Below are 25,068 nucleotides of genomic sequence, written 5' to 3'. Positions count from 1 at the left end.
ACCATTGGTTGGAGGTATTTGTCCAATAGTTGCCCTATGGGTTCGTGGAGGCTCCCGCATGTGGAGACGATTGGTCTCATGGGGGGGTCCCTTAGGTTTTTGTGGATCTTAGGAACCATTCTCAGAGTAGGGCTCTTGGGGTTAGACTTAGTGAGGAAATTCTTGGTTTTTTCATTTATTGTTCCCGTCTCATGTGCTTTGTCCAATATGTTGTTTAGAGTTTTCATATATTCCATTGTAGGATTCTTGTCCAGTTTCATATATGTTGTCGTGTCACTTATATGTTCCATCACTTTGGATTCATACATGTTCGTGTTCATGATTATGAGGGCTCCGCCCTTGTCAGCTTTTACGCACGTGATCGTTTCGTTGGTGGATATTTTTCTCAATGTACTTAAATCCTTCTGTGTGATGTTCTTGGTTTTTTTATTCGTGTGATTGATTTTAAGTAGGTCTTGTTTGACTCTATTTTCGAATAGATCCAATGTTTTGTGACTGACTGGTGATTGAAATGTACTATGTGGTCTCAGTCCCAGTAGTTGGTCCGGTTCAACTTTCGGATTAGGTGGTAACACGTTGTCAAAAAAGTGGCGAAGTCGGAGTTTGCGCATGAGTTTAAAAAAACTGACTTCAAGTTCCAAGTTGGTTGAATCGGTCGTGGGTACAAACGATGTTCCCTTTTGTAAAAGTTGGGTTTCATGTTGGGTAAGCTGGTAGTCGCTGATGTTAATAACTAATTGTTCTGTGTTTTCTTGGTCTGCTTGTCCTTGATGGTTCCCGTTGTGCTTCTCGTGGTAGGTGCAACAATTTGAAGAAAACCACATACTCAACAACAAACAATGGACGGATCACCTATTACTCTTCACAAGATATATAGACGATATCTTCATCGTTTGGAAAAGTACACAGGAAGAACTACAACACCGATTGACGGAATTTAACCAGATCGATGAAAGAATACAATTAACGTGGGAAATTTCAAAAGACTGTGTTAACTTTTTGGACGTCAAAGTTTCCATCAAAGGCCAAGTGTTCGAAACCGATTTATACACCAAACCCACCGACAGGAACAATATGTTACACTACAGCAGTTTTCATGAATCTAACCTAAAAACACACTTACCATTTTCACAAATGGCACGAGCAAAACGGATCACATCAAACCCAGACAATGCCACAGAACGGATCAAAGAAATCGCAGGTAAATTGCGAAATAGAGGTTACCCTGAAACCATTATCAAAGACTCTATACAGAGGATCAAAAACCTAGAGAGACATAAACTTCTACAACCAAGCGCCAAGAAACAACAGACACGCATAGTGGTCGTCTCCAAATTTTCTACTGCTACCAAAAAGTTCAAAAGGATCATTCACCAACACTGGCCGTTACTGAATCTGGAGCCTGACTTCAACCAGATTTTCCAGGAACCTCCATTATTCGCGTTTACCAGATCACGTAACCTAGGAGAACTTGTACAACACAAACCAAGCAAACTCGTCAACTACTCAGGCACCAAACCATGTTTCAATTGTGGAAACTGCAACAGCATCATCCGAGGCAATTCAATTAACCATCCAATGAAAGGCCATAAAATAAAACTCCAGGTCAACGCCACATGTGACACCAGCAATGTCATTTATGCTTTAAAATGCCCATGTGGAAAACTATACATCGGGAAGACAGAACGAAAAATCAAAACCAGACTTACAGAACACAAATCCAACATTCGCCTGAAGAATACCAAATCTGCACTGGCAGTTCATTTCCATGAAGAGAAACACAACATTTCCCAACTAAAATTCACCATATTGGAAACAATCGTCAAACAGGAGGGTAGAGACAATACCAAATTTCTCCTCCAAAGAGAAAATACATGGATCCAAAGACTGTCCACACAGAAGCCATTTGGGCTTAACGAAAGAATTGAACTCTCTTGTTATCTCTAAAGTTGCCCACGGACTGAGTTAGTAATTCCTGCGAAATTTAAGGATCACTTATCATCTTATTCACCTTCTGAATACTTTGAATTTATTTTGGTTGATAATGTACATGATTGTTCTACCCGAGTAATTTACTCCCTAACATTATAGTTTTTGGCTTGTATTTGGTTAAATCACCCCACACTCGCTCATCCTATACATCAGTTTCATTACCACAACACTAACCTCCCATCCGTACCTGGTTTTAGATTCCACCCGAACTCACACTAATACCACACTGTCCCTTTAACATTCGAGCACACTCCCATCCTCTTCCGGATAGCACACGTGATCGCGTCCTTTTAATGATACGAAACGCGGTCAATGGCGTTTCCGCCCGAACCAGCGTTCACGAACGGAGGAATCCACTAACAACACACAGGTTAGTCTGACCTTGTAAACACCGGGAATCACGTTATCGCTGTTAAACTCCGCGCACCATTAACCAATGACTAATGCACTTCTCCCTACGTTTTGATTCACAGGACCATGCGCAATTGATTAAAGTGATACACGTAAGCAAAGCTCCGCCGACCTTGCACGTAATACTCTTTACACGGGAACATTCGGGTTACATTAAGGTGAACCCCATAAACGACTATCACCTTTTTCACTAGCGCCAACACCCACCTTGATTCAGGTCATGTTTTCACTCATGTGTTTACTTATGTTGAACTCACGCTCTATAGGGATATTATTTATGATGCTTATGTTTTTGATTACAGTGTCCTTTCCCTGATGAAGGGGTGTACGATAACCCCGAAATGCATTGGATGTACATAAGGATTGTATCGCATTGTGCAAACGAAGAATGTCAATGATTCTAACCAAAGAAGTTCATGAATAAACCTAAAATTGTAATCATCACCTAAAGCCTCTCAAACCTCTGTGATCCATAGAGGAACTATAGTGTGCATACGAGGATGGGATCAGTGGCCCACTGACCCCACAATTCTTGACTGTTACATTGGATGTCGAGGGACGCCTGACATCACTTGTATAGCACCTTAAAACTAAAGGAAAACCTTTTCTCAAAATCGCTGTGCGCCAGCCCTACCTACATTTCACTTTTTTATTGTATATCATTACTAATAAATGTGTTTGAATTGTATGTATACTGATAAGTAATGTATATATGGCTAAACTGTTAATGTTGTCCATATACCTGTGTTTAAAAAGTGTCAAAAACTACTGCATATGCCAGAAACTATGAAGCAGTAGACATTAAGTTGCAATACATGATTCGATTGATGGATTTATGCCTATGCTACAAAGATATGTGTATATGTATCTAGATTAATTCTATGATAAAAATATTTGGTTTTGATACAAATTTCTTGAGTCTGATGGAATTGTGTTCACTGATGTGACAAATTTGAAATTTAAAAAAACATGAAATGATTCCTTAAGGAACATTTATGCTGTGTTATTGAATATAACCAGTTCCTTGGGGAATATTGGGTTGCCCTATTTTTGTGTTGGGATACATTCAATGCAGGGCTTATAGGTGAAATAACCAGCTTTGGGATATTTCATAGGAAACAGAGGGACGAGATACAGGCACTTACAGAGGACCTGAGTTTTTATGAGAAACAACATATGGTAGCCATTGGACAAAAAAAGACAGACCTACAAGCTAGCCTAGAACTTAAAGTAATCAGTACTAAGGCCAGAATTAATCAATCAATGAATCAGAGAACTTCTAAATCGCGCTACTTACCCGTGAGGGTCCAAAGGCGCTGAGGGGACAGGGGGTTGGGTGGGGTGCTGCTACTGCTTGAAGAGCCAGGTCTTCTGGAGTATTCTGAAGGCGAGTAGGTCTTCAGTCTGCCGTGTTTAGGTAGGAAGGGTGTTCCAGGTCTTGGCGGCGAGGTAGGAAGGATCTGCTGCCGGATGTCGTTTGTTGGATGCAGGGGACAGCGGCGAGGGTGAGGCTAGCGGAGCGAAGCTGGTGGGTGGGGGTGTGGAAGCAGAGTCTGCTGTTCAGGTAGGCTGGTCCGGCATTGTGGAGTGCTTTGTGTGCGTGGGTGAGGAGCTTGAAGGTGATCCTCTTGTCGACGGGGAGCCTGTGTAGGTCTCTCAGATGGGGGGTGATGCGCTGCGGCGGGGGACATTGACGATCAGTCGGGCGGAGGCGTTTTAGATGCGTTGTAGTCATCGTAGGTGTTTGGCTGGGATACCTGCGTAGATAGCGTTGCTGTAGTCCAGTCTGCTGCTGACGAATGCCTGTGTCACCGTTCTTTTTGTTTGGGTTGGGATCCACTTGTAGATCCTGCGGAGGGTGTTGTAGCAGGAGGAGGAGACGGCGTTGACCTGCTTGGACATGGAGAGGGAGGAGTCTAGGAAGAATCCTAGATTGCGAGCAGGGTCGGTGGGTGTTGGTGCTGTTCCCAGTGTGGTCGGCCACCAGGAGTCTTCCAAGGCTGAGGGGGTGGGTCTGAGAATGAGGACCTCCATCTTGTCAGAGTTCAGCTTCAGACGGCTGCTCCTCATCCAGTCGGCGACGGCCTTTATTCCCTCGTGGAGGTTGGTTTTGGCGGTGTGTGGGTCCTTGGTGAGGGAGAGGATGAGCTGGGTGTCGTCGGCGTAGGAGATGATGTTGAGGTCGTGATGGCGGGTCACTTGTGCGAGGGGGCCATGTAGACGTTGAACAGCTTTGGGCTGAGGGATGAGCCCTGGGGGACGCTGCAGATGTCGGTGGCTTCGGATCGGAAGGCGGATGCTCTGTGTTCTGCTGGAGAGGAAGGACGTGGTCCAGTCAAGAGCCTTCTCTTGGATTCCGGCTTCTAGGAGGCGTGTCATTCGAGTGCGAAGGCAGACTGTGTCGAAGGCGGCTGACAGGTCCAGGAGGATGAGGGCTGATGTTTCGCTGTTGTCTAGTTGGCGTCTGATGTCGTCTGTGGCTGCGATGAGGGCTGTCTTGGTGCTGTGGTTTCGTCTGAATCCGGACTGGGACGGGTCCAAGATGATGTTGTCTTCCAGGTGGCGGGCCAGATGCATGTTGACAATTTTCTCAATGATCTTTGCCGGAAACAGGGAGATGGGCCGGAAGTGCTTGAGGTCCTTGGGGTCCGCTTTGGGCTTCTTCAGGACGGCGTTTATTTTGGCGTGCTTCCAGCTTTCCGGGAATGACGCTGTTTCGAAGGAGATGTTGATGACCTTCCTTAGTTGGGGTGCGATGGCTAAGTCTGCTTTGTTGAATACGTGGTGTGGGCATGGGTCAGACGGAGATCCTGAGTGGATGGAGTTCATGACTTTGCGTGTCTCGTCTTCGTTGACGTTGGACCAGGAGGTCAGGCGGTTGGCGCTGGTGGTGTTCACAGGGGAGGTGGCGTCTGGCGTAGTCGGGGCGGTCGTGGTGTTGAAGTTGTCGTGGATGTCAGCGATCTTGCGGTGGAATCTATAACAAAAGAGTAGCTGAAAGATTTCAAACGGGGACATAGGATAACTACGAATATGGAGAGATGATGGGGAAGCATTTGGCACTAAGACTCAAACAAAGGGCGGCGGCAAATAACATCCTAAAATTAAGAGGGAAAGAAGGGCAGATAGCTACAGATCTACAGATCTTCCAGATATATTAAAAATACTTCGATTTTTTTATCAAGATCTATATCGCTCTAGGGACTCTCCATCAGGTACAATTGAGGTAACAACAGGTAATGTGTCCCCTCAGTTGCTGGAGCTTGAAGCTGATATTTCACTGAATGAGGTCCTAGAGCATTACGGACGATGGCCTTGGGAAAGACATCGGGCCCGGACAGAATCCCGAAGGAGATATATAAAGCCTTACAGGCAAAGCTGGGCCCCCTCCTCGTTGATTTGTTTTTATCGGTTCAACAGAAGGAGGCCCGCCATGATCTTGGCATTAGACCAATGTAGTGATCTTTTTAAATAAGGGGAAGGAGCCTGAAGACCCCGCCTCATATAGACCAATATCATTAATCAACACTGATGAGAAATTATATTCTAAGAATTTGGCTCTGAGACTATCTAAGATAATTGGGTCCCTAGTGAGCCCATGGCAACATGGCTTCATCCCAGGCAGAAGCACAACAGACCACGTCCGAAGGGTAATTTCGCTATTTGATATAGCCGAAGCCTCAGGTACACAGATGTCTCTGATACTATTGGATGCGCAAAAAGCATTTGACCAAGTAGAATGGGCATCCTTGTGGATCTAAGGGCTTCGGCCCACGTATTTTAACTGCCATCCAAGCTATGTATTTTGAAGCACATGCAAAGATACAGGTAATGGGGAAGGAGTCGGGTAGGATTAGGATCACTCGCAGTACGAGGCAGGGGTGCCCCTGCTCCCCTATCTTATTCGCGCTGTGTATAGACTCCTTAGTTAGATCTATACTGAACGACCGTGTAATCAAACCGATGGAGGTTATGGGCTAGAACGCCAAGGTGTTGACCTACGCCGATGACATCGCGGTCGTTCCCCCTGCAAGCTGCAATAGATAGATAAGATTGAAAGGTGGCTGAAGAATTTGGAAAACAGTCGGGTTATAGTCTGAATACTGACAAAACACATTGTTTGTACTAGGACCACGCAATTTCAGGATCCGCGAAGGAAGGAGTCAGCCACCTATTTTGGGATTTCTATTACAGCGGAGGTAGACACGACATGGGAAATAAATTCGGCTCCTCTCTTTAAAAAAAATGGAGGGAGATTCTAAAGAGATTGGATAATCTACTTCTAGCCATCATTGGAAGAGCAAATGTCATTAAAATGACGATGTTTCCTAAGCTGTTTCATCTATTCCGGTGTATACCTTTGGAACCAGCAACCTCAATATTCAAAAAGGCAGATGGGCTGTTTTCTCAGTTTATATGGGGGTATAAGATGATTAGGAGATCGTTAAAATTAATGACCTTACCGCAACATCGTGGGGGGTCGGCAGTTCCTAATCTTCTATATTATTTCTGGGCTGTAATGTTGCAACATATGAGTATCTTATTTAGGCCAAAAGATTGGGATTCGACTGGGGCAGTGGATTTGGACAATGAAATCCTACCATCTATCTACTAATTAGCCATTGGTAATCTAGCACCAAAGCTAGTTTTAAGACAGCTGGAGGGGAGCTATTATAAAAAAATAAACACGTTTTAAGATCTTAAGAGCGGCCTGGAATGTATGGCGGAAGGTTAGTAAAAATTTGGAAATACCCAGAATCCAGAGATACGTGTCTCTATGACGCTCCTCTGTCTTCCCGGCACCAATATATGATAATATAAGTATAATTTGGGAAAAGGCAGGTGTCAAAAATATAGCAGATATTACCGACCTGAACGGGGTCGTTTCGTTTGGGGAACTTCAGAAACCATATGGGCTCGATCCTAACACTTTTTTCAAAATATATCCAAGTAAGGGAGATAATAAAAACGGTGGTCGTACAACCTATTAACTTTGTTTGAATACCGCTTTTAGAACACTTAACGAAAAAACAGCTTTGAGTTAAGGATTTGTATTCAATGCTGATGGAGGCTACTCCGGATGATATCGCCAGGGTGGAAAGTGGGTGGGGGAGTAAATTGGATAACTCTGATGTAGATATATGTAGATCATTAGAGCTAGCTAAAAAAACGTTATCGGCAAATCCTAAAGCCCAAATCTTTGAAACTATATTTAGGCTCTATTTCACCGCAGCCAAACTTTGGGCATGGGGGAAAAGGGATAACTACAAATGCCCTAGGTGTGGTCAGGGCACGGCTGATATAGTACACAGGTTTTCTGATTGCTGTAAATTAGATGCATTGAAGAAAGGTATTAAATTGTTTTTATGTCAAAATCTGGGGCGGGCTGTTTCTCTAACTCATACCATGTTGATATTTGGATGTGATGAAAGCCTACAACTAGAATGGTCTAAAGTCTATCTATGCTTTGTGTATATAGCCATTTATCGTATAATGATTGCTTCTATGTGGAAGGATGAAGACCCTCCAACTTATCAGGCATGGTATGCCAGACTTTTTTATATATTTAATTTGGAGATGGCATTGTATAAATGTAAAGGTAGAAGTGGGAGAGCAAGGGGTCGACTGATCTAGGGGCCATTGATGGAACAGTAGGGGGGAATCGGAGGAGAATTTGTCTGTATATCTCATGGTTTTGTCTTTCTCTTTTTCTCTATATGCTTTTGTGTTAAGAAGTCTGTCCTCTGTGGGTTTATTTAAAAAAAAAATTGGTATGTGTTATAGCAAAGTATGCAACCACTGCTTCCTGGAAATAATAAAATAAAAAAAAGAACCACCCATCAATCCAAACAATTGTTACAACACATTAATTCGAAATCATGTTGATAAATTGGATCAAGACCTCCACGTAACCAATGTGAAAAAGTCAGTAAATGGGAACGTTAATTCTACCTTCTGTGTCGTTATGCAATTAAAGAGGTAATTTCAAACATCATGTGAAAGTTTGTAGAACCTCAAAGGTGCATAGCTATCTTTACTTGCAATGCTAGACAGTTTGGGGCCCTGTATGATGAAATTATTATAATATCAGTGGACACTGATTGAAGGAAATTAAAACTTGTTTATACTAACCTAGCCCCATTCTTCCCCCAGGCAGCAAAGATTACCATTCCTTTAATTATAGCTTTTTCAGTGAATATTAAACCATTCGTAAGCCCATCAATGGAATATTGCACACCTAACTGTACTTTATAAAGATTTTCAAAGTCGTCAAGGAGTTACAAGAACATAAAGAGGAACAAGACCACAGGCTGAGAGCTATTATGAGGTCATGGAACTTCAAGCTGACTTGAAATGTCCTTTTGAAGCTAGTAAGGGGTAAAATAATGCACATAGCTCCCCCTTCTTCCCCCATGCCACAGACAGTTTTCCTGGTCACTCAGATGTGGCAGGAGTAGTTAATCCTAACAGTTTTCCTTTGAATCTAGGAATTTGTAATTTACTTAGATCTAAAAGCATCCTTCTATATTCTTCAAGAGCTCCAATAACGGTAAGCAGTATCAAGCAAGGAGCATGGGTCAGGAAGGCTCTAAAAACAAGAGCATGCAGGACCTAGCTCTTGACAGCTATCCTTTGCAGAGTTCCATATGTTGGAACTACTTGTTTTCATATGGACTACCATCCTGTCACAGTCTCCTTTCTCTGTGAGAGAACAGGAATTTGAGTGGGAGACAGAGGAGAAGGTTTAATCAAGCAAACAAGCAGTCATGTTTTTGTTGTGTTGTTGCCCTAGTTTGTTGTAGGTGCTAATGCAACACAGTCTCACGACGCTGTGTCTGAAGGCACGGCTGCAAAGAGTATAAGATTTAAAATGATCAGGAAGGATGCAGCTATTTAACCAAAAGATGTGAAAGTGCATCCTACTGGAAAGCCCATGTCTGTTAGGACCAGTCTCCTAATCAGAAAGTGTGACTTCAAACATTTAGGATCCACAGATTGACATAAAACCAGCAGACCATGCCATTTTGGAGACAGTTTAAAGGCTCAGTTCAAGTTGTGAATATATTTCACTACATTTGGCTTAAGTCTCACTGACCTAATGTTGCAATAGCTCTCAAATTGCTGTTAGTAATCTTACATCTGCCTGTTAAAGTCCGAGGATCTGACCACACTGGAGATTTAGGCCATCATCATTACAAGGCATATTAAAAATGTAATTATTGTGTAAATCAAGTTAATTCTAAATGTAATTTTGTTCATACAAAATCCATTTAACTGTTGCAATGACCAATAGCCCAATTCATTTTCCTACATTTTTTTCTACACCGCCCAATTAAAATTAAGAACTGGGAAAGATAACATTTCAGATTTTTAAAGAGAGCTATTACAAACTGAACACCAAACAGAGAAAGATCTGAATATAGGTTTTAACCAAACATATTTACAGTTTAAAAGAACATGAAATTCCATACTGCAAGGTTCCATCACAAAGACAGGGACAATTCTGTCTCTTAGAAGCAAGGTTGTTCTTCTATAATGTGCATATTTATTTTGACAAATGGAAAATATCTCCATGTTCTAGTGTATTGTGCAGTAGCTGGACTTTATCTCGACTCTGATGTGCTCGAAGCCCAACAAGTTAAAATCCAGATGTGTCACTGACCAAGCCAGCATTTTGGAAGTCCACATTATGCTGTGCAGCACATGTGGTTCATTTTTAAAGCTTTCATTCCCTCTATATCTAGTGCTGGTCTTGCATCATTGCTTGGACAGATAATGTTCTAGAAATTGATGATTTTTAAATTAAATCTTTGCACATAATTGAGGACACTGAAGAACTGATGATCTTTGAGGATAAAGCACACTGATACACTTCAGTGAAGTACAGATTCTAGGCGTTTAACAATGCATGAAGTTCATTTTGTCTCACCACTTTACCCACCGCTACGCTGCTGCTTAGATCCCACGGGTCCTATTATCGCTCCATTCAATGGAATGACGCAATTGTTTCAAACGTGCACCAACATTTAATGTCAGAGAAAAGAAAATCAATGTTATGACTTACCTTCTGCCCCAGGGTGCTTCAGGACTCCCACGGGTACCATGACAGTGAGAGGAGGAGAGCTAAGTGCGCCTGATGCTTGAGCTTGCTGCAGCGGTGGGATTGTCGAACAGTATTCGGCAGGATTGTTGGGGTTAGGGCTCTGGCTGTTTGAGGCACTCATCATGTTGTCCCATGCTTGAGCTGAAGTAAACAAAGGGGAGAATGCATTACAACACCCTAACAATAACTTACTTCCAGTAAATATTCGGCAATATTAAAAAGAAGAACTCTAGGAAGTCCTATTTATGTAGAAGCGAAATATGTGATGTAATGACTGTCATGAGGTTTCTTGAACTGCTTAAGTATTAATGATCTAAAGTATCTGCTGTCCAGCGAAGTATTTGATTGCCTAAATTATGCTGATCAACCCTATCCGTCTATGTGATCAATGTAATGTCTGCAACTGTTTTTCTTCAATAAAAACAATAAAAAAGAAAGAAGAACCCTTTTACTTACCAAGGTATTGTTTCTAACTCTGCAGATCAGGCCTCAGTAATAGTATGCTTCGGAAACATCCCCGCAAATTTGCCTAAGAAAGCTGTGTTTGAAACCATAGGTACCCGCAAAATACCAGTCAACCCATCTTGAAAAGACATTTCTCTTACGACTGAAAATTATTAAATGAAATTCCCACTGAATATGTGTAAATAACTCGTAAATAACAATGAGGTTTAGCAATGCCATTAAGCACTGTAGATTATTACATAAATAATAAGTGAAAAAATATCAATTATAATACATTGGTATTTACTTCAGTATCAAGGAATAATAAATATCTAACTTTGGTTCCCTTAAGTCACTATATCCCTCATATATTTGCCTATTGTAAATGTTGCCGTGTCGTAGTGAGGATAAGAAAGTGCCTGTACAATTTTAGAATTAATCAGTGTATTTCCTGGCGTTATCTGGTCGACTCAATCTTTCCTCTTTTCCTGTAGCTCGCTGTTCCAAAAAATGTAGGCCGTCATTAAACCCTTGGCAACAGCTTATTTGGGAAGAAGGGTATCGGCAATACGAGAAATGCTGGAGCTACTAGAGTCACTTTTCAGAAGCTCCCTCCGCTGGGAATGCCCTTGACTGTGAAGTCTGAGGCCTTCTCTATATATCCCACCCCTTTTTAATATTTACTTAGCCACTGTGTTATCTATGCTGTCCAGCTTTAATGCTGTACCAGTCCTCTGCAGCCAATACCCACATCTATATTAAAAATTAACAATTCCAGAGCATCGGACAGTTACAAAACTGCCTGTTGTTCACCAAGTATTGGACGAAGACCAACAGGCTCCGATACTCACTAAGGGAAAAATAAAATCATTACGGGAACGTAAAATAAAATTTAAAAAACACAAACAAAAAAAATTTCATAGGAACCCCTCCAGGTGTCCTCAAAGAATGTCTCCAATCAGCTGCTACCACCCAGTGTTGTACTCTTGAGCTAAAACAAGCGATGCACTAAGAGAAGTAAAGATGCAATACAGGGGATGAAGACCCAATGTTCACTGGTGGCGAGTAGCAAAAGCTGAGGACTACAGCAGGCTCCCAGGCCATAGCCGACTACTGAGTAAGGCCAGGAGCATCAGTCCTTCACGTGCAAAGAACACAGCTGCTGTGGGGGTGGTGAGGAGGTGATGGAAAAGAGTGAGGAGCCATTGATGAAAATGAACCAGGAGACAGAAGCCATTTAACTGTCATCTGGCTTCCTGGAACCACTCAAGGAGAATTGAGCTTCTGTGAGATCTCAACAGCCATCTTAATTCTTCTGTAAGATGAGGACCTGTATGAGCATTCCATTTAGGGTGGTTAGATGCCAAAATGCCTTTTTAACTAGGAACAGTCCAACTGACATAAAATAAATATCACAAATAACCTTTAAAAGTGTCCACTGCAGGTCCTTGCTGGACTAAAGAAGGAACAAAAGAGAATCTGAAAGCCAGGCTTGTAAGGCATCAGTGTTTCAGACCAGACTTTGTAAAAGGGCTTATGCCCACTGAGATAACATCAACCACTTTGGTTGGCAAGTCAAAAGCATTTGTCACAGCGCAATCTCGATGCATTGAGGAGTAGGTTGTGGACAGACTGATGCAGGACCCTGTCCTGGTGCTCAGACAGGAAGTCCTCCTGCAGCCTGACTCGAAGGCAAATGCTCCGGCACTCTCGGTGCAACACCATCCTGGCTCAGTCTGGGGCTACTAAGATGATTTGTGCCTGATTTATCCGGATCTAGAGGCAGGAGAGGTAACAGTGGAAATGTGCATAACAGTCATTTGTACCATGCCCACTGGAATGCTTCTCCAAGTGAATGCCTTGGTCAAAGATGGCCAACATTGCCTCATGAAACTCCTTCTGTTGTTGAGGAGCAGTCCTGGGAAATTCAGGCTGGCATAGGGCTGGAGCTGGTTCTGTGGAATTACTTCCGGAGCAGGTCATGGAGACACAATGACGCAATAATGCCCTTTCAGGGGACATATGGCAGGATGGGGTCAGAACCTACTTTGGCTTTTTATGTTACTTCATGGACTTACTTGAAGTCTTAGATCTCGATGACGATCCACTGCAGGAAGGGCTTTGGGAGCTGGGATGGGATCTTCCCCATGAATTCAACCAACATGAATCTTTTGGTGTTTGGTGACAAAGAGCGTTGCCCTCCTGAATTGTCTGCGGGTGCATCAAGGAGCAGCTGCTACAGGTCCCAGTTGTGGTCCGACCCCCAGACACCACAAGCAAATGAAGTGGGGATCAGGCATTTGTTTGTGCCATTCCATATAAAGTATAACCCTGTTAGACTTAGATGGAGATATTTCCCTAGCAAATTGGAAAAAATAAGGAGAAAAGTTGGAAAAAAACTAATTGAGACAAAGGATAGCTCTGGATCCCCATCTATGGGTTTGTAAAGAAAGGTATTGATGTCATGCACATGGGTGGCACCTATATAGGCCAACGAGCATCAGTTATGGTGTGGAGTGATGCAGACCCACTGGTGCCACCGGATGGCGAGCATGGGTACTGACTATGATTTTCAGATACAGTCGGACGCCTGAAGAAGTATACAAAAGGTGAAGAATCTGCGGATAAAAGCATCCATCAGAAACAGGATTTACTTTCTACTGTGGATTATGTTTCTAGTGCAAGCTGGATTTCTTATCATGCATATCAGCGCAGAAAGACGAGAATGTGAGAGATAAATGCAAATTAGCGATTATGCAGGAGTTGGAAGTGCAATATCAAAGGAAGAATAATCACATGGTTACAAAGAAGATGTAACACTTATCAGAGCAAGTACATGGATTGTGGGAGGGTGGTTGTGGCCTAATAAGAAATTGAGTAGTCATAATAGTGCATCAACAAAACCATGAATTAAGACTCCGAGTCTGAAAGAAGTTCAGTCAACGCCTTTGGGAATAATAATGGTGTACCCTGAAGATCACCTTGACCCAATGGAACAGAGTCCATAATTCAGTGACACATTGGGTTGTTTAATGTAGCAAACCAATGAAATGGTAACCAGAAGCTCAGTTCTCCATGAAATTAAAAACTGAAGGAAACCACTCGTTTGAAGCATTTATGCATCATCAGATGTGATCCTCACATTTGAAAGTAACAAACATAGCGATGGGAGCAAAATTTGAATAATTCTCTGCCACTCCCATACAATCGAGCAGCATTCCAGCCTATAATTTTTTACCCACTGTGCCACTTTAGACAGGACCAGTCCATGCTCAAACTGCTAGGTAACGTCACCTCATCAGTGAAGTACACCTGGAGTCTTGTGACATAGTGAGCATGCTATTCCTATTAGAGCAGGACCAAGGATGATTTTTACATGACTGGTTTGTGTTTAAAGTGGATTGCAGCCCAGTGGCTCGGATTAATTCATGCAGTCCACTCATCACCTTTCGATTTTTTCTCACATTTCAAAGTAAGCATTCTGACTGGAGGGATGGTACAGATCAGTTTAATGTCGTTTGATGCCCTTGCCAGAGGACTAATTTCTGTAAACTCAGATTGTACAAGCATCCTCTTGCTAGTCTTCAAATTGGAGTAAATGATGGGAGTGACACTTTGGGAATTTCGCAGGGGCAAAACCGCAACCATTTACTTTTGAATCAAGACTTTTTTGTATTAGTGACTGGTAGTCACGAGGAGATAGAAGAAATCCAAACAAAGGAATGGGTAAAGTCCCATATTATGAAACATTCAGAATGATAGAAGTAATTTACATCCCCCTCTAAATGGAATACAAAAATCAAAATAGGGAGGGGACGCTGCACTCGATTGGGGAAGCGGGCACGGCTGCAAATACGTTCACACAGACACTAGACAGTTGTGCAATACTCTTCATTAACAACACTGAGTTGCAGCGAACAGTACTGCCTCTACGTGACATGTTACTCACAGGTTTAGACTAGAAGCACTATATACAATTTCATTACATATTAGATTCTAAACACAATTTTGATGAATAGCTTTATTATTCCACACCAACATCGAGCTGTGGACATTTATTTAATTATTTTCAAGTTTTCATTGCTTTCCATACTCCTAATCAGGATGTATAATTCCAGACGTTAGTTAGAAGTAGACAACCTTGGGGTGCAAAAACACAACACATGTTTTGCCCCTTATTGGCACACAAGTTTAGGACTTTTTCAAGGTTTTGGAAGGAGATCAATATGCTCCAAATACTTAATAAAGAGGATTGAGGCTGTCTGTCTTCAATATATGAATCTCGCAAAATCATCAAAGCGAAAAAATAATTTTATGAAATATATGGAATTATACAAACTGATTAGGACTATGAAAAGCAATGAAAACAGAAGAATGAACTAAAAGGCTACAACACTATATCAGCGTGAAATAATGTAGCCTTATACCCCGCCGTAGCGGGCTGTATCGACCATTAAAGGCCGGCTTCAGCGTTAAAGGCCCGAGCCAAAGGCGAGGGACTTTAACAAGGGAGCAGGACATTAATGGCCGGTATAGCCCAGCCACAGAGGGCTACAAGGCTATTAGATCATTCGGCCACTAGGTGGCAGAATGTTCTAACAAATAAAACAAAGGCCTCCATGAGCCCGAGGGGGTTTAAATTCCCTTGGGCTCCGAACAACATGGAATGTTGCTCTGTGGGCTTTTACCAGCCCGTAGAAGCACGGAGCACATCCACTGTATTCAATGGAGTGCCCCACATTCCAAAGCTCTAATTATTGTTACTATCACAATATAGCCTTAGAGCTCAACCTAGCGGGGTCTACTGGCCATTAAAGGCCCGCTGCAGCGTTAACAAGGGAGCGGGCCTTAAATGGCAAGTACAGCCCGCTAGGAGAGCTTTAAGCCGATTAGAACACCTCACCCCTAGAGGGCAGAATGTTCTAATAACTAAAAAGAAAGGGCTCTCGGAGCCTGAAGGGGTTTAAATCCCCTCGAGCTCCGAGAGACCTTTTTTCACAGCAGCAGCTGTGAGATGAAAAAAAACATTGAAACATTGCCCTGGCAGGCTTCTATCAGCCCGTAGAAGCCCAGAGCACTCCATTGTCTGCAACGGAGCGCTCAACATTCCAATGTTCTAATGGGGTTTAGATCTCAAGGTCACTGTATTTAATGTTGTATGATAAACGTAAAAATATTATTTTTGAATTAAGGTGACCGCGTTGCAAGATATAGTCCCAAAAATGACCAACTAGCTGACCAGATGGCAAAGCTGCCTTCCCAAAACTTGCTAGTTAGTTCCAAGTGTTTGAGTTCCTTTCCTCCCACTGAAGCAAGGCTTCGGGAAACCACAACATTTTATTATGAAATAAAGAGAAGGAATACATTAATTTTTGTAATTTAAAATGGTTCTTTCCAAACAAGATTTTAGCAGTTACAGATAGAGTATTACATCTCAGAAGAATTTTAATTCCCTTAAGTGCAAAGGCGTTTAGCCTGAATGCACAGCCTATCCAAGGTTTGCATGCAAACAAGGTAAAACTTGAATGAAAACCCCTGTCCCCAAGGACAAAATAGAGCATGGCTAGACCCGGCATTATCACTAGAACACCAGATAACTGCTGTGGAGGGAAAGTTCTTTACCACCTTGAAAATGTTAAAAAGACTTTCAATGTCCTTCCACTCTCGGCAAGGAAAATCATACAGGCATCAGTCACCTCCCAGTTGGACTACTGTAATGTACTCTACTTGGGAACTATTAAATTGAGATTACAGAAACTACAGTGAGTGCAAAACTCTGTGGCCTCCCTTGTCCTAAATCTGCCGACACGTGCTGCTACTAGGCCTGCTCTGGCTAGTCCACACGGGCTACCACAAAGAAAGAATCTTATTTAAAGCTATGTGCTTCTGTTACAGAATCTTTAATGAAAAGGTCCACGGTACCTCGTCTCTTTGGTGAAGTGCCACAAACCAAGCTGTAATCTCAGATCCTCTGAAACAAACCAGGCAGTTATTTCGTGTATAAGGAAAACTAGATGGGGCGGTCGCTTCTTTGCATTTCTCGCAGCTCAGACATGGGATTCCCTACCCCTCCATCTGAGGATAGTACCATCAGAGGTACAGTTCCAAAGGAGACTAAAAATATGGCTATTTCCCCTAGATCCTAGCGTAGTCATAACTCTCCGCAGACACCACCACCTCATCAGATTAGCCATGAGATCCTCCTTCAAAAACCGCCTGGATAACAACGCACACGACAGCAAAGAGCTCTTCAACATCGTAAATGAACTCTCCAACCACAGCACCAACGACATCCCACCCTCACAAGAACTGTGCGATTCACTAGCCATCTTCTTCCACCGCAAAATCGCTGACATCCACAACAGCTTCAACACCACGACCGCCCCGACCACGCCTGACACCAACTCCCCTGCGAACATCACCAGCGCCATCCGCCTGACCTCCTGGTCGAACGTCAACGACGACGAGACTCGCAAGGTCATGAACTCCATCCACTCAGGATCTCCGTCAACCAGTGCCCACACCATGTTTTCAGCAAAGCAGACGCAGCAATCGCACCCCAACTTCGGAAGGTCATCAACATCTCCTTCGAAACAGCGACATTCCCGGTAAGCGGTAAGCACGCCGAAATCAACGCCCTCCTCATGAAGCCCAAAGCGGGCCCCAAGGACCTCAAGAACTTCCGACCCATCTCCCTGCTCCCGTTCGCAGCAAAGGTCATTGAGAAAATCGTCAACGGACAATTGGCCCGCCACCTGGAAGACAACAACATCCTGGACCCGTCCCAGTCCGGATTCAGACCAAACCACAGCAGCGAGACAGCCTCATCGCAGCCACAGACATCAGGTGCCTACTAGACAACGGCGAAACATCAGCCCTCATCCTTCTGGACCTGTAGGCCGCCTTCTACACAGTCTGTCATCGCACTCTAAAGACACAACTCAAAGAAGCCAGAATCCAAGAGAAGGCCCTTGACTGGACTACGTCCTTCCTCTCCGGCAGAACCCAGAGCGTCCGCCTCCCACCCTTCCGTCCCGAAGCCACCAACATCATCTGCGGCATCCACCAGGGCTCATCCCTCAGCCCGACGCTGTTCAACGTCTACATGGCCCCCCTCACACGAGTGGCCCGCCATCACAACCTCAACATCATCTCCTACCTGGCTCTTCCTACGCCGACGACACCTAGCTCATACTCTCTCTCACCAAGGACGCACACACCGCCAAAACCAACTTCCACGAGGGAATGAAGGCCGTCGCCGACTGAATGAAGAATAGCCGCCTAAAGCTGAACTCGGACAAGACAGAGGTACTCAACCTCGGACCCACCCCCTCACCCTTGGAAGACTCCTTGTGGCCGACACCAAAACCCACCGACAACGCACGCAACTTAGGTTTCATCCTTGACTCCTCCCTCTCCATGTCGAAACAGGTCATCGCCGTCTCCTCCTCTGGTACAACACCCTCCCGCAGGATCTACAAATGGATCCCGACCGAAACAAGTAAAACGGTGACGCAGGCCCTCGTCAGCAGCAGATTGGACTACGGCAACACACTTTACGCAGGAATCCCAGCCAAACACCTACGACGACCTCAACGCATCCAAAACGCCTCTGCCCGACTGATCCTCAACGTCCCCCACCACAGCCACATCAGACCCCACCTGAGAGACCTACACTGGCTCCCTGTCGACAAGAGGATCACCTTAAAGCTCCTCACCCACGCACACAAAGCACTCCACAATGCCGGACCAGCCTACCTCAACAACAGACTCAGCTTCTACACTCTCACCCTCCAGCTCCGCTCCGCCAGCCTCGCCCTTGCCGCTGTTCTCCGCGTCTAACGAACGACCTCTGGCGGCAGATCCTTCTCCTTCCTCGCCGCCAAGACCTGGAACATCCTCCCTACCCACATACTCCAGACCCAAAACCTACTCGCCTTCAGAAGACTCCTCAAGACCTGGCTCTTCGAGCAGTAGCAGCACCCCCTCACCCCTCAGCGCGTGGAGACCCTCACGGGTAAGTAGCGCGCTCTACAAGTACACTGATTGATTGGCAGGTAGATAGACATGTGGCATTATATCTCTTTATCTGGTCACTCTCTCACAGCGTTGGGACGCGCCGATAGGCGCCACCAAGTGTTTTACAAATAGCCTAATTATTACTATCATGGACAGTAAAGGGGTAATAATCAAGAGCGAGTTAAGTACATAAGCTGCCTTTACGGTTTACTAGAAGTAATTACACACAAAAGGTCCTGAAGAATATTGTGATATCGTAGTTGCAAATCAATAAGCATGCCAAAAACATCCGAAGGGCAACAAGAAGAACTTAACCATCATGTGCAGGTTGAAAATGTCAGAGAGGCAGCTAAGATGGTGAAACCTAACAGTTAACTTTTACAAAGCTCATGGTTTTCCAGACTTTCACTATTTCGGAGCTCTTCAATATGTTTACCATTGATTGTGGGAGGGTGGGTTATAGAAAACTATAACTGTAGTGACCACTGCCAACATTATCATTGAACCACAAGCCAGACAAAGAAACTACTGAATAAAACCTCACACACTCAATTGTTCTGATCAAGTCAAACACCAAATCCTTTTCAAAAATCCTGGCCAACCGACTTAACAGTGTTCTTCCACAGCTGACAAAGGTGTTCGAATGGACTCTCTTAAAAGCAGACAAACCTAAGACAATGTGAGAAATACGGCCCTCTAATTGAGAAACTCCAACACAGATGTCTTTGTGCCACTACATTGACCTCTGAGAGAGGCAAGGCATTTGACTTAGTCAAAGCCAACTATAAATGTATAAAGTAGGTCAGAGTCAACTACAAATATCCCTAGTCAACCATCATACTTAATGGCGTGAAATTAGAATCTCTCAGGCTACCGCACTTGACAGGGATGTCCTATTTCCCCATCACTATTTGCAATAGCAACAGAACCTTTTCTCATAAGAATTCACCAGAAGCCCAAGATCATACAGGTACCTTTGGAGTGACCTGTTTAAAATCTGCCTGTTTGCTTAAAATACTCTTTTTGTGCTGTGGAAGCAAGAGAAATCTCTTGCATCCCTCGTGGGTGAGCTGGAGGGGTTTGAAATCACCTCACGGTTTAAAATAACAAGTCAATGTTTCAACTGTCAGTGGGCCTTGGAAAGGCATACAGGTTCATTACACTACTTTTTTATTTGCATATTTGTTTCAGTTGTTATTACAGTAAGCAACTTCAATAACAAACCAAACAAAAAAAACTGTGAGAATCCATAGAAGTTTGGACATTCAGCGGCTCCGGGCGTTAGCAACCCAACACCCACACTTGACACTCTTCCTTGGGGAAGATCACGAGCCCTGGCCACGGTCCCCGATTCCCCACGACCTCGGGACTTGGTGGGGTACAAGTGGCAGCGGATGCCAACAGCCAACCCAGCAGTTCCCTCAAGACGTAGCCGTGCAGCAACACCCGGAGACAGAAGCCAGGAGAAGGGGGGAGGGGGGGGAGAGCGCGAAAACTGTGAGAGCACAGAGGGACCCCCCCCCCCCCCACCCGTCCATCCCTCATTCACCCGGTGTAAGCAAGGGGCGCAAGCGAGGGATAAGTATCGGGGGACCACGGAGGAGGTTGCTGAGGGTCTGAGACTGTTGAGGGTCAGGGGCAAAGAGCAGCAAGTGTAGCAGCCGTAGCAGGTTGCCGTGAAGTGTGGCCCCCAGCTGCAGCGGAGGCGGCCTGGTTAAACCGTGCACAGTTTGTGGCACTTAGGCCCGCCGCCACTTGCTGATGGCCACTGACAGCACTCACCCACAACCGAGCATGCAAGCGCACTAGCTCGCAGCGGGCCAAGTAGAGCCCTTGAACTGATCAGTGGCTGCACCAGCCCCTGCAGAAGCCCTAGGTCCAGCCCCTCAAGTGCCGGCTGTGCAGACTCATCTGCACGCAGGGCTGAGCTGAGCGCAGAGAGGAGCGCTGAGAAGCTGTGGGCAGCCGGAACACCCTGGTACTAGCATCATTGCCAGCAGCCCAAGTTGGAGGTCTCCCCACAGTTTAGCTCAATAAATCGTGGATACGACTCAGGGGCATGACTACCCTTCTGACCCCCTGGCATTTCTCAAGTCTTCGCAAGCTCTTAGCAATCAATTACTACACATTAGTCCAGCCAGTCAAATTACTATTTGGTGTTTTATCTAGCAAGATGGGACTTAAAAAGAAGGACCGACCATGCACGACCCCTGAAGAAATGGCCAATAGACAAACCTCTACTAAAAGGATCATAAGGAGTAAATCTCTGTCAGAAAGTTAAATGAAATTCCTCAAGACGCCGAACAAAGGAGGTCGATTAGGCACTTCAAGAAAAATGGCAACCCCAGTACCAACAAGGGCATCATTCAGGGCTGGCGAAAGCACGAATCCCAGGATGCACTATTTTATGGCTACGACTCGTGCATCTTACACGAGTGCAGCACCAAAAGTCCGAGCAGAAAGCCCTCCGATTGCACCTACACCCTCAAGGGAGTATCACCTCCTAGCTCGGCGATCCGCAACGAGCCGGAAAAGGTTGACATTGTCTCTGTTCAATTTGATTGAGCTAAAATTAATGGATTACCTCCTGACCAAATTACATCTCCACACACAGAAAAGATGCCCGACCCCACAACTGGCAAGAAGCATGAAACAGCTCTGCCCAAAGAGGAACATGTCCCAGCTACAGTGGCTCAAATTTACTGGACTAAATACCAAGACCTCCAGAACGCAGTGAGCACTAATCCCTTTCTAACAGCTACCAGCCAATTGTCGCATCTAGATGACCGGATTCCAGAGTCACCAGTGGCAGGGGACCTCACAGCTTTGTTCCTCCAAAATCTGGCCCAAAAGATAGAAAGAACCCTAACACTAAAGCTGATCACCGCACCTATAACGATAGTGCAAATAAACATCTGCAGAAATTATCCACGCGAGATAAACAGCTCTACCAACAGAGCATTATTGTGGCAATCATCAAAGATGGAAGTCCAAATATACCTCGTGCAATCGATTGCAGTTTGCCTAGTCAACGTAAGCACCAGGGTGGAATACCTGGAAAACAGGACTGCTCAGTACCTGGTCTCCAACTCTGGGGAATGTTCCTGTTCCTGCTCAACCCTTATGGAAAAATGGGCGCCTCTTCCTGAGGTCCTTGTGGATATAGTGGAGATAGTTAACGGAAGCCGACTTCTAGCACCATGGACGACAGGGCAAATGTAAACTACTATCACCCGGCTGCGAGCAAGAAAGAAGGCATTGTCATAGGCCCAAAGACAACAGACTGAGCAGAACAAAATCTGGCACACCCGATGGAGAACCCTGCTCATGGGCCCAAGTAGCCCAAGGTATACAAAGGGCCAACAGCGGAGGAAGTGGGGGTAGCGATGTCTCTGCAACTGATTCGCAATAACCCACTCTCAGTACAATGGATAGGCACCCGATCCTCCTCTATAAAGAAGAGCAAAAAAGAAGCTGAGGAAACAACTGAAAAAAACTAAAATAAGGAGGGAGACAATCGCAGCTATGGAAGATTGACCACTACCCCCACAAGGTAACGCTAAGACAGTCAGTCAAAAACTGGGGTAAGAAGGATGTTTCATCTGCTCCGTCTCATGGAGACCAGCAAATGCAGACAATATTACCAAGCAACCCCGTTGCGAAGGGCTAGAAGACACTTATAAGATCAGGCCCGCCTACAGCACAGCAACCAATAGCTGGAACAAGTACCACACTGGAACATATAATTCCCCAGGCATTCACAGCCATCACACCACCGCAGCTGGATGGTTCAACACAACCCCAGCCAAGCCTCGAGAAGCAGACCGGCACCATGAGAGAACAAGGACCGAGATTCAGGTCCCAAGTAAGAAATACCTCGAATCAACAAGGAAGCTTAAGTCCTGTATCAAGCCCCGCAGAGCATGCTTCAAGAACAGGAAAAGTGGCTCAAACCTCGGGCACACCAACAAATGTCCAAGAGGTGGTTCTCACCCGAGATTTCATAGTAAGGGACAGAACAACATTATGAACCAGAGCAATATTCTTTGCTTTTTTAAATATCTTGCCACCCTGGACCAGATACAAACAGGAGATCTGGAATGGGAGAGATTATTGAGAACCAAGGGGGATACCCATGGCGAATCCACAGTGGTGGGAATGAAGCAAAAGGAACTACAAAACGCCATTCTGAACAAATCAACACAGCTTGCTGAGTGGGGCATAGATGTTCAGATTTTGCCATACCCAAAATTTCCACAAGTCCTAGCATTAAATAGCAGAGGCAAGGGTCCCTGGTCGGTCCTGCAAGGGAAAAACAGCCTAGGTACGTACAGCAGTAGTCGGACGGGCTCCAAGGACCCCATGGGCGTCAGGATTTCCTGTTGAAATAACCATAAGGCCATTTACACAAGCACTTATGCTCTGGATCAAAACAGAACTCCAAGAAGATGGCAGCACTATCCCCATCAGCTGTGGCACTAGGCTTGGTAGGACGGAGGCCAATGGAGCAATCTCATCCAAGCAGCAACTAACCATAATTTCATGGAATATTGCAGGGATCAGTAAAATCATAGAAGACGAAAACATGAAGCAGTTTCTAGAAAATGGAGACATGCTGTGCTTCCAAGAGACTTTGGCTCTGACCAGCACTCCACTTGCAGGGTACCATGAACACCATGTACCAGCAACAAAAAGGAATCTCTTTGGCAGTCCGTCCGGTGGTCTATCAATCTTCATAAAACACGGCAGCAGCCTTGCGGTTACAGACATCAAACTGAACACATCCAGGTTACAAGCTATGCAGATCGGAGGCCTGAATCTCAACTCACATCCACTCCGCCTTCTAATAATTAACTGCTATATCAAACCAGCACAGACCATCATGAAAGATTGTATACAGGCACTATCACAGAAACTAGATGATTTTCTAAATAAATATAAATTTCATCAGGTAATACTAGTTGGGGACTTCAATCTGAAGGATCTCGATAAAGCTAAATCCCCTTCTCGGGGCCAGGCGAAACCCCTCTATAATCTCCTCACAAATCATACGTTGTCCACGACTCATGCACTGAAAGGAGCACGTACGACATCCAAGCAGCAATAACCAACCTTCCGGGATATCTCAAGAATCAACTATATCATTGTCAGCGAAGCAATTGCTGCCAGATTGAAAGACTTAGAAGTTGAGGACAGGATGGAAAACGACCATAGGCAATTAAGAGCGGTGATTCAGTTGGAAGTACCGACAGCTATCATCTTCCAAGCCATTGGAGAGTTGAGAGGGGATGAAAAACACAAAGTCTTGAGGAGGATTAAATGGTCAGAAAAGATAGGCAAGAAGATGCAAATTTGGCTTGATCAGAAACTGGAAGGTATTCCAACAATGCACCTATCATCCATAAAGGATTGGGAGAATATCGGAGAGGACCTACAATTGAAGTTGGGAAGCCTGCAGCCACAACGCTCCTGCTTTAAAGTGCCACCAACAGTATGAAGTTTTCACCTAACGAAAGACATACTTTAAAGCAAACGAGCACTGCATAAGGCCCTAGCAATAAAAAGTTTGACTTTCTCCTTCATTGGACGTGTACCTGTTTGAATAGACGACTCAAGTACCATATCGGGTAACTGCTCTGTAGCGGCCCTATTGCTTTTAATATTTGGACTTAGTTACCTTGCCCCTTACTAAACAGGCTTAACAATTGTGCCAAAACCATTCCCCCTCCCATTTCTTTAGATCGATCAAAGACGATCTCCACATTGACTGTGATTCCCATTTACTGCGTCTATGCCGCATGGACTGCGATTGCTGCATTCTTTAAAAAGGTAATTTAATCACGCTCAAATTAATGAATTTGTAGCGAGCGCCTTTATACTATGGGTATCACATTCAGATCACGATATTTCATTTCATAACCCTATAGATTATATGATTCAACATCTTCCGGTTTTTAAAGCGTCTTGACAAACTGACGGTCTGAGGCAGTTTCGATGTCCATACAACACGATCACTTGGATTCTTATGAGGTAACCATACAGAATATTTCACCTCATTAGATAGATTTGTTCTAGCTTATGTCCCGCAGTTTAATTAA

At 44.5% G+C, this 25,068-nt stretch overlaps 1 protein-coding gene across 1 annotated transcript in view; it reads right to left on the bottom strand.

The window, feature by feature from the left end:
- ZFYVE9 (zinc finger FYVE-type containing 9) overlaps positions 1-25,068 on the bottom strand; it is a 656,288-nt gene that overhangs the window by 217,590 nt on the left and 413,630 nt on the right. The window contains exon 6 of the mRNA XM_086952440.1: positions 10,469-10,648. Coding sequence (XP_086808566.1) covers positions 10,469-10,648 — 180 coding nt within the window. The remainder of the gene's footprint in view (positions 1-10,468; positions 10,649-25,068) is intronic.

This window comes from Lissotriton vulgaris, chromosome 1_1 (genome assembly GCF_964263255.1).
Source record: "Lissotriton vulgaris chromosome 1_1, aLisVul1.2, whole genome shotgun sequence".
In the NCBI taxonomy this organism is placed as follows: Eukaryota; Metazoa; Chordata; class Amphibia; order Caudata; family Salamandridae; genus Lissotriton; species Lissotriton vulgaris.
The sequence above is the reverse complement of the archived record's forward strand: the minus strand, read 5'-3'. Positions and strand labels throughout refer to the sequence as shown.